The sequence below is a fragment of the Rattus norvegicus genome, chromosome 13 (assembly GCF_021556685.1).
Source record: "Rattus norvegicus strain SHRSP/BbbUtx chromosome 13, alternate assembly SHRSP_T2T, whole genome shotgun sequence".
NCBI classification, from domain to species: domain Eukaryota; kingdom Metazoa; phylum Chordata; class Mammalia; order Rodentia; family Muridae; genus Rattus; species Rattus norvegicus.
In genome coordinates, this window is record NC_141546.1 from 75,523,629 (window position 1) to 75,534,960 (window position 11,332).

The 11,332-nt window shown below is 38.0% G+C and overlaps 1 protein-coding gene across 9 annotated transcripts in view; it reads right to left on the bottom strand.

Annotated features, from left to right (window-relative positions):
* The window catches only part of Rabgap1l (RAB GTPase activating protein 1-like), a 595,723-nt gene that overhangs the window by 494,248 nt on the left and 90,143 nt on the right, over nt 1-11,332 (bottom strand). For all 9 annotated transcript variants that reach the window (XR_015635222.1, NM_001401442.2, XM_087580933.1 and 6 more), the window contains 2 exon segments: nt 7,084-7,241; nt 5,172-5,282 (listed from right to left, as the gene is read on the bottom strand). Coding sequence is in view for 8 of the 9 variants with exons in the window: in NM_001401442.2 (NP_001388371.1) it covers nt 5,172-5,282; nt 7,084-7,241 (269 nt within the window). In the remaining variant the exon portion in view is untranslated.

Consider the following 11,332-nt stretch of genomic DNA (forward strand, 5'->3'; position numbering starts at 1 on the left):
TGCTTCCTAGGCAAGCGCTCTACCACTGAGCTAAATCCCCAACCCCCCATTTGTTGATTCTTGATCTTAGAGTATAAGCCATTTGTGTTCTGTTCGGAAATTTTCCCCAATATCCATGTGTTCCAGTTTCTTCCCCACTTTTTCTACTAATAGTTTGAGTGTATCTGGTTTTATGTGTTAGTTCTTGATCAACTGTCTTTCTATTACAAACTATGAGTCCAGTGTTAAGGATTCTCTTGATGAGACTGCCACCTACTGGATTAATCAAATTCTACCATTTACAGTTTATGATTTAAAGGCCTACATTTGGCATAATAAAAGGCAACGTTTTGTTTCTTTTGAAAACAGATTAAGGGGTTGGGGATTTAGCTCAGTGGTAGAGTGCTTGCCTAGCAAGCGCAAGGTCCTGGGTTCGGTCCCCAGCTCCGAAAAAAAAAAAAAAAGGAAAGGAAAACAGATTAAACTAAATATTTACAAAATCTCCCATATCACAGATAATTTTGCCAAAGGAAGCAATAACAAGCTAATTCCCATTTGTATATTACAGAGATCAGCTAAAAAAAAATAGAAGAAGAAGGGAAGGAGGAAGAGGAGGAGGAGGAGAGGTAGGAGGAGAAGAAGGAGAAGGAGGAGGAGAAGAAGGAGTGAGGAAGGAGAAGGAGGAGGAGAAGGAGGAGTGAGGAAGGAGAAGGAGGAGGAGAAGGAGGAGTGAGGAAGGAGAAGGAGGAGGAGAAGGAGGAGGAGGAGGAGGAAGAGGAAGAAGAGGAGGAGGAGAGGAAGAGGAGGAGAGGAGGAGGATGAAGAGGAAGAGGAGGAGGAGGAAGAAGTAGTAGTAGTAGTGGTGGTGAAAGGAACCAAACAATTTGCATGAATTTATTAACCAGCAATAATTATAACCCATAGTTGAAAGTATGAGATTGTCATCAAGATAGTTATATTAATTTACCTACTAGAAAAAAATCAACTCAAAAATGGATGAAAGACCTTATAATTTTGAGCTATTAGAGCAAAACAAGCAGAAAACAGTTCAAGATAAAAGGATGGGCAGTGACTTCAAGAGTAGAACGCTAATAGCCTAGAATATAACAGCAAGAATTAACAGACAAGAGTGCACACATTAAGAAGCTTCTGCGAGGGTGACAAGCACCAGCATGAAGAAACATCCACAGAGCAGGAAGAAGTTAAAGCAGTTATCCGCCTGTCAAGTGATTAATTTTCAAACCATATAGAAATTAAAACCTAAAAGCCAGAACAAATAACCTAATCAGTGAATGAGCAAATGAACTGAGCGAATGAACGAAGTCCAACAGCCAATAAGTCCATGAAAAACAAGCAGCAGCCTTTAGCAGTCAAGAAAACACGCATAAAAACCACACTGAGATTCCATCGTACTCCAGCTAAAATGGATGGCTAGCACCAAGAAGACAAGAAGTAAATGCTGTCAAAGGTGAGAGGGTTAAGGAGTAAATTCTTCATTCACTCACGCTTGGGGAAGGATGCATTAGTGCAGTCACTATAGAAACCACTACCAGTTCCTCACAAAGCTAGAAACAGAACTACCACCCACTGTTATTGCACCTCTCTAGTGTAGACTCTGAAGGAAACGAAGGAGTCAGGGTCACAAAACAGTAGGGATACCTGCATAGCCATGCTCACTGCAGCACTACTCATAATAACCAAGTTGCAGAATAAGCCTAGGTGCCTGCACTGAATGACTGGACAAAGAGACTGCACGTAATGGAGTTGTAACCTAGAGTGGGAGTAGCACAAAAGTATAAAGGGAAGTTTTTGGAAAAGGCAGCAAAACAAGATGAAAGGGTAGCAAGAGATGGTGATAAAGTGGATATGACAGAAGTACATGTGCACATGACCACCATGTTATATGTGTAGCACACACTAACAAAACAGTTATTTGGAGAGAGAAGAAATATTGCTATATTAAAATAATCATTCTGTTATAAAATATGTATAGTCTCAAACATATATAATTTCTCTTTGTCAATTTATGAGGAAATAGAGGGCTAGAGAGGTGACTCAATTGTTATAAGAATTAACTCTTCTTCCAGAGGACATGGGTTCAATTCCCAGTGCCCACTCAGCCGCTAAGAACCTTATATAACTCCAGTACCAAAGGAATCCAACATCCTCTTTTGGCATCTTCAAACACAGCATAGACATGGTGCAGAGACATACATGAAGACAAAACATTCCATACAGATAAAATAAAAATAAGTAACTGTAAAAAATAGGGGATCTGGAGAGATGGCTCAGCAGTTAAGAGCACCGAATGATCTTCCCAAGGACCTGGGTTCAATTCCCAGATCCACATGACAGACCAAAATATCTGTAAGTTCTAGTTTAGGTGTTCTGATCCCCTCATCTAGCCTCCAGTGGTACCATACACACACACACATTACACAAACATACATGCAGAGAAAGCACCCATACACAGAACATAGAGAAATAGAGGCTGCCTGTTACGGTGCCACCTGCCAGGAATTCCAGAACTTATGAAGAGGAGGCAAGAAGGTCAGTAAGTCCAAGGTCATGTTTAAATACACACAGCTCAATATGTCTAGTGTACATCTCAAAGATAGATGGTAGATAGATGATGGATGGGTGGATAGATAGATGGATGAATGAATGGACGGACAGACAGACAGATGGATAGATTGATAGATCATGGGTAGTACTTGTCTACATTTACAAGGTCTTGGCTTTACTCTATATCACAAAAAGAAGAGGAAGAGGGAAAAGAAATAATACAAAAAACAATATGGTAAGTGGTGAAATATAGAATTACTTTTAAAAACAATTATCCTAACATGTATAAATCTTTGGAAAATATCTAATGATAATAACAAATAATGAATCGAAAGGTTTCTCTCAAATAATTTAAGCAGTAGAAGTTGAAGAAGTTGTGCTCTGGAAAAAAATCTGTGCTCTAAGTAACCCATGTGATGACAGAGACACTAAAATGTAATGCTACTGAAGAGGTGAACACAGTTATTTTATAAATATAAGAATAGGCAAAATAAGATTTCTGTTATTATTTCCTATTCTATTTTCAAACTGTGTATGTAAATGTTTAACCCAGTTAGTGAAGAAAATTAATACGGCACTCGGCCACACATATGTTCAGCAAGGCCCCTCTATTCAAGCTAATTGAAATGGAGAACCACAAATGAGTGCTAAGTAAGAAGAGACAATCTAACGAGGATCAGTGTTTGGGCTGTTTGAAGGTTTTAGTTTGGGTTGTTGTTGTTGTTTTCTTTGTAGTCTTAAAATGTCCTTTGCAGACTACTAGTTATAAGTGGGAAAATGTTAACAGTGACAAAGTCAGACATCTCGATTGGAATCAGAATTACCATGACTAGCAGAGAGCAAGCTCAGCAGCAAGCATCTACAGATGCAACAGTTTATGAACCTGTACAGTCTGAATATGAAATCTGCATGTGTAATCTGAATCTGATCAGAAGGAAGGAGTAGACAAACCCAAAATAAATAATATTATAGTAAAAGAGAAGCTCAAGTGAGATGGCTCAGTGGTAACAGTGTTTACCACCAAGCCCAAAAACTGCCCAGAATTCAATCCTTGGATGCCACATGGTAGAAGAGAACCAATTCTAGTTGACCTCCACAGCCACTGCAGCTCACCTGCAACAGCACACACTACTTTGTACTGTACTGTGTGCTGCAAAGAGCACTCAGCAGTTTAGAGTACTTACTGCTCTTTCAGAGGACTTGGGTTCAGCTCCCAGCACCCACATCGCATCTCACAACCTTCTATAACTCCATTCAGCTCCTGATGCCTTCTTTTGGCTCACTTAGGTACTGTATGTATGTGGTGCAAGGACTTAAAGGCAGACAAAACACCGATACAAACAAAAACCAGAACCAAAATAATTCACTAAAAATATATATATATATATTAAATATACATATATTTGAAATATATGTACAAACACAAATACACATATCCTCTGGACTGTGGAGATAGCATAATCAGTGAAGTGCCTACAGCATATATATGAGACCTGAGTTTGATCCCCAAAACCAAGGTTAAAAAGCAAGGATGGTCTCTGGATGGCTATTCAGAGACCACCCCACCTTGGGATCCATCCCATCTGTAGACACCAAACCCCAACACTACTGCTGATACCAAGATGTGCTTGGCAGACAGGAGACTGGTATGGCTGTTCTCTGAGAGGCTCTGCCAGCACCTGACTAAGACAGATGCAGATACTCAGAGCCAACCATGGCACTGAGCCCAGGGACCCCAATGGAAGAGTTAGGGGAAGAACTGAAGGAGCCAAAGAGGATTGCAGCTCCACAGGAAAACCAACAATATAAACTAAACAGACCCCTCAGAGCTCCCAGGGACTGAACCACCAACCAAAAAGTATACATGGGTGGTCCATGGCTCCCACTACATATGTAGAAGAGGACTAACTTATCTGCCATCGATGGAAGGGGAAGCGCTTGGTCCTCTGAAGGCTTGTTGCCCCAAAGAAGGGGATTGCTAGAGGGATAAGGCAGGAGTAGGTACATGGGTGGGAGAGCACCCTCTTAGAGGCAAAAGGGAGGGGGTATAGGATGGGGGACCGGGAAGGGGGACATTTGAAATATAAATAAAAATAATAATAAAGCAAGTATGGTAATGCCTGGGGAGATGGAGAGAAACAGATCCTTAGGGGTCAGAGGTCAGCTATCCTAGCCTTACCAACTAGCCCCAGATCAATGAGAGACCCTGCCTCAAAGGTAGACAGCACCTGAGGAGGAACAACACCTGAGACTAGGGTCTCCACACACATACACACATGCACATATGCACAGAGACAAACACACACACACACATACACACACACACACACTCATAAACACCATATATATGTATGTACATATGTATACATATATATAAATCTTTAAATGATATAAAATTAAATAACTGATTTCCTTAGATGTAAATAAGTATTAAACAAAAAAGGGTGGTATGAACCAAGGGGTTGAATCAGGAGGAAGAGATCTATAGGGACAGTAAGGGGTGAGAGGGAGGGAGAGGAGGGAGGCGGAGTGGATAGAAACATGAGCAGCACAGCGGAGATTCAATCTGAAAAACATTAGCAGGGCCAATACCAGACTGAGGCATGATGTAAGGACAAGCTGCTTACCTCTCAATAGCTAATTCTTTGTTAGATAGTTGCTGAACTGTAATCACAACCTTCTTCTCTATTCCTTGCTTTATTTTGAAATAAAATTTATCTCTATCCTTAGGCACAGGACTGAAATATTAAAAAAGAAAAATTAGCAACAGAATAATATAACATTCTAAAATAAGAACCAAATAGCAAGGTATTAAACCAAGAATACCATATTCTTTTGGGTTTTGTTTGCTTGTTTGTTTGTTTTTATTTGTTTTTGTTTCTCAAAACAGGGTTTCTTCGTGTAGATGGCATGGAACTTACTCTGTAGACCAGCCTGGCCTTGAATTCAGAGATCCAGCCTGCCTCTGCCTCCTTTACTTTTGGGATTAGAGGCATACACCACACAGTCCAGTGAAAACACTGTATTCTTAAAACATATTGGCTCTCACATCAGGTAGAAAACAATAAATTTTATAACTAGCAACACGATTTCTAGAAATTTTGATCATGGATTACAAGAGCCTTATATTTTTATCTCCCAATCAAGGTTAAATGCAATATCTAAAACTATAACAAGGCACAATTTCAAATTTAGCTTTTAAAATATAACAAATGTTCTGATAATGCTTCTGTAATTTTTGAAGACTGTCACATTCTAATTCTTCTGCTGGCAATCGCCAGTACCCACACCATAATTAAGCCCGAGGAACAAAACAGTAAGACACATTACTCTTTCAAGCACTAAGAATGTAAAACTACTTTTACATATCCAAGTAAATATAAATAAATGATAGACAAAATAATATAGAAAATAGCAAGCTAATTAAAATCTAACAAAAGATAGCATAGCTGTTTCCATAATGAACAAATAAAACTTACATGCTTACATGCTGACAAGACATACAAATTGTCTTTTCAGAAAAAGGAAAATACTTCCAGCAACTTATTCAATCTGACATTCACTTTTTTTATTGGTGACTATCTAGCAATTACTATTAGAAAATAAAAACATGGGTTGGGGATTTAGCTCAGTGGTAGAGCGCTTGCCGAGAAAGCGCAAGGCCCTGGGTTCGGTCCTCAGCTCCGAAAAAAAGGAAAAAAAAAAGAAAAGAAAAGAAAAGAAAAACACTAAAGACTAAGTAGAGCTGTGTACATCTTTAATCCTAGTACTTGGGAAGAAGAGGCAAGCAGATCTCTGTGAGCTCAAGTTCAAGGCCAGACAAGGGCTGTGTAGTGAGACCCTGCCTCAAAAAGGACATGGTTACTGTATACGGGTGACTGTTAAATAGAATAGCCACTTCTATTAATTACTCACTTTGAACTTAAAAAAATGTATATTAGAGAAAAGTGGCTAAACAACAGTCAAACCATGTAATATGCTAACAGCAAAAACAAAATAATTTTGCTGAAGAGTTTCTAAATAAGGGGCTGGAGGTTTGGATTAGTGGTTAAGAGTAATTGTTGCTGGGGCTGGGGATTTAGCTCAGTGGTAGAGCGCTTGCCTAGGAAGCACAAGGCCCTGGGTTCGGTCCCCAGCTCAAAAAAAAAAAAGAAAAGAAAAAGAGTACTTGTTGCACTTGCAGAGAGAGAACCTGAGTTCAGTTTCTACATAGCAGCTCACAACCGTCTGTAACTACCGTCCCAGGGGGCACTTTATTAAAATGTGATTCTCTATGGCTGAGAAATTATACCCTTATGCCCAATTTTTATAATTTTAGTTAATGTTCTACATCCTCAGATTCTCTTAATCATTATAATTATTTGACTATCTGAGGAGTGGGAGAACAGTGAACTATGGTCACTCACAGCCAAATATGTCTTGACCTATCTTAAGCCTGATGTGGATACAACCTAGGGTCTAGAAAGCATGCTAGTGAATACTGTATTCCAGGCACAATGCTAACTTCCTCTTCAGATCAATCTTTTCAGATATCCTCACCTAAAGTTGCCTTTTCCATCATCTTCTTTGACCTCCAAGGAGACACTGAAGGTAAACACGTCACTGTCAGGAGTCGGGATGATCGAGTCTTTAACATCAGACACTTGTCTGGAAGAACGTTTGAATGCAGTACAGAAACTATATAAAATTCTGCTGACCTAAAACATGAACAGGGAACTAAAATTAGACCAAAGCACTAAATGAATCATGATAGCCTTCTCTCCCATTTTTCAAGTCTATAACTTTCCATACCAAAAGTTTAGAGAAAGAAAATATAGTGTGAGCATCAATCGACCATTGGTCAGTATATACTAACAGTTTCATTAGTTATGCACTAAAAAGTGGTGGGTAATTAACTGCATATTTTTAGTACAGATCATCCTAGTTCTAAATTATTATATATGAAGACTATCACTAGCGTGGAAATCCAAGAAAAATATTCCTTAAGTATTCCTCAAAATATACACTAATTAACTATATGAAGTCAACAATAGTGCATGAATTCACAGGGTTAAATTCAAGTCTGATGGGTTTCACACCTACACGGATAAGAGTCACAGTAAACACTACCAGTATAAACCCCAGAGACCAGAAAAGAACTAGTATTAAAGGGCTGCGGCTAGGATCTAAAGGACAGCAGCAGGCCCAGGTCCACTCAGGAAGGACAGTAAGTTGGCGCTGTTAACTGTGATTAAGAACCCCTCTCACTAACAAAATGTAAATAGGCATGAAAAAAAAAAAAACTCAAGAACCAGAGATCATTTCATTACTAGGAAATATTTTCTTTGAAAGGGTTTTCTCAGATGATGACTAAGACAGTGCAATATTCCCTTCAAAGAAACTGCTTAACTGTACTACACATTATCACTTGTCAGGGAAAATGTATCACATTGTTTTATTCCATTATTTATCGAAGCAACTTCTTCCCAACATAAGCAGCAGGGGTCTTTTGGGCGCCATATACATGAAGGACTGCTCTGTGAGGGAAAGTAGACACTGTTTGCTACCATAAATCAATGCTCATCTCTTCTCACAGCCCCAGAGGCAGCTCTGGAGGTGAGTGACTCAGCTGATGCCTACCACCCCACTTTAGAGTCTGTATAACCTTATTAGCAGGCCAGCAGATACGTGTGACACTTGCTGCAAAACAGGAACGTATCTGGGTGTCGTCTGGAGCTCTAAGCTAAGGACTTTTAAAGGAAGCTGCGTTGTGATCCGTTATCTGTTATCGGTGGCTCGCTCGACTCAGACTCGGTGAATGGATGTTACGTGAGTACCCAGACAACGTAGACACGCTCAGTGTGCTCCACTGAACACACCAGCCTCACTAAGAATTACTTCATAGACATCTTCCAAATATTCTCGTCTTGCTTCTTTTCTTAAATATATCTATTTTATTATTATTCCCACTTCAACACCACTTCTGACATCTGAAGCCTCCTACAAGCATATGCACAGATGCAGGGACAAGCAAATGAATATTTTTTAAAACCAAATATGGTGGCTCACACCTGTACTGCCAACATTAGAAACCACTGAGACAGTTTGTCACAAGTTGAAGACTAGGTTTAGGTAAAGAAACCTGGGTCAAAAAAAAAAAAAAAAAAAAAAACCCGACCAAACTAATTTAAGTTCACAAAAGAAACTACATTCATTTTTAAGTGTCTCTAGGCTATAAAACATTGCAATGAGAGGATCCAAAAATACTTATAAAATGAGTGTAGTATCTGTATCTTCCCAATGGATAATCATAGAAAAGGTGTTAACTGAAGTCCCTGGTTTCTCTTTAGAACACCCTCAGCTTCAACAAGCTAGAGCTTGGCCATAACACTGACGTTAACAGCCTTTCATCACACAGCATTTTATCTAGGAAGGTCTGAAGAGCTCTCCATGCTTTCACTCAATGTTTTGGAGCATAAAAGATTTTCAGGATGAATAGTGAAGATGTTTGAATATATGCTAATAGCATATATTCTAGAGGCTATGAAATTATATTTCTATTCTTGTACTTATTTATGGTTCAATTTTTTTCCCTAAAGTGACAAAGAACTATAAATACTACACTTTCTAAAAGCTATTCTTGCCCCTGGATCAAAGTAAGTGTCAGAACTAACATTACAAACTATGCACTAGAAATAGCAAAGACTTCAAACCTCTCAGTCCATCAACACGTTGGTTGAAGAAGAACATGGTGAGGGGGGAGGAGTTAAACAAAGGTTCTACTGTTTAACTCAATACTCACACTGGGAAATGCAAGTAAGATTTTACTGAATATTAACAAATGTCTCAATTTCAATGAACATATTAATCTACAAAACAGTTTTTTAAATTTGCTTAAAACAAAAGTACTCCAAAGGGAAAAACTGTGGCCCTGTTGGTCTGTAATTGCAGCTTAGGGCACCTTGATCATACACAGGATGCTGCAATTGACCTCAGCACTTACCAAACAATGCAATTTGTCACTTCAAATTAATACATCATTTCATTTTTCCAATTTTGTTCTATTCATATATTCTGGAATTAACTTTTTCTTGCACATAAATAAAAGCATCCTACATTGTGAAACAAGTTGTCCTCAAACTCTTAATAGTACACTTCCACCAATTATTTGCTTACCCTAAACTACTTTTCCAATACAAAGTGAATTCTTAAATCAACTACTTAACATTTTTAATACTAAGAGCTCTACAGAAATACCCCTGCAAGTGTCTACAGTTAATGTTAACAGTAGAACCATATTTATAGCACATTTATAACTATAAAATATTTTAGTTATCCCTTTAAGGGCTTGAATAAACAAAGAAAAATAGTAAAAGCAGTAACTGATATTAACAAGAAGTGAAGACCTCAAATCTTACGCAATTAAAACAATAAACATACTCATCAAACAAACGTTTAAGCTTTATCTGTGCAAAAAGTAACAATCTAGGCACTATGGATACACTAGAAAACTTCCAACAAATACAAATAAAGTGTGATTAGGTTGAGCAAGAATCATGTCAGCCAAAATCAGAAATGTTAGCCTACACTTCAAATTTAACTTTAATGACATTGATTTAAATGTCATGTCTCACAAATTAGTATTTCACCAAAAAAAAAAAAGTTAACTTTGTGTGTGAATTTTAGAGTCAGTGAGCAGAAAAAAAGGTGATACAACGATTAGTAGATAAAGCTCGGAAACACTGATTATCAACATTAGTTCTTAGAGTATATACAACCAATTATGTAAAGTAAATTAAAAATGTATAACATGGCAAATACTTTAATACACAGCACATTGTTAAAGCACATACTCACAAAAATAATCTAAATTAGGCATTTTTCTGTAGAAGGCAAATGTTTATTGACAAATACTACAGTAGAATTGTTTTCACAGCAAATATCTACAGAAAACACTAGACACAAAACAGGGTATCTGACTGGTGTTGCTGGGAATAGGGGTTACACAGACCTCTGGAACAAGTGACAGACTACAATCTTAAATAGAATTGTACTTAAATTGTAGAATTTTAGTACTTTTATTTTCTTTACTTCAATATTTTCCAAATTGGCAGATATCACACAGTTAAAAAATCCAAATGTTGCTATTTAATGACAAAGGTACTTACTTATATATCTATAGCTCCTTTTTTAAAAAAGATTTATTTATTTATTATATATAAGTACACTGTAGCTGTCTTCAGACACACCAGAAGAGGGCATCAGATCCCATTACAGATGGTTGTGAATCATCATGTGGTTGCTGGGATTTGAACTCAGACCTCTAGTAAAGCAGTCAGTGCTCTTAACCACTGAGCTATCTCCCAGGCCTATAGTTCCTTTTTCAAAAATCAGTCTCCAATTAATATCCATTAATACAATCTATTCTTTAGAAATACTAATTACCAAGAAATGTTTGTTCAAGAAATAAATGTGGGGCTTGAGAGATGGATCAGTGATTAAGAGCACTGGTTGCTCTTCCATAAGACTTTGGTTCAACTCCCAGCACCTACATGGCAGCTCACAACTGTCTGTACTCAATTTTCAGGAGATTTAATACCCTCCTGTGTTCTGCAGGCACTGTATGCACATGCTGCACGAACATACATGCAAGCAAAACACCCATATGCATAAATAAGTATATGTTTTAAAAACAAAGAAAGGTAAGTAGTGGATTAAAATATCACTCCATGAGAAAAGCATGTAACTGGGTATGGTAGGCACTCGACTTTAATCCTACCACTAGGAAGGTAGAAGCAGGCAAATCTCT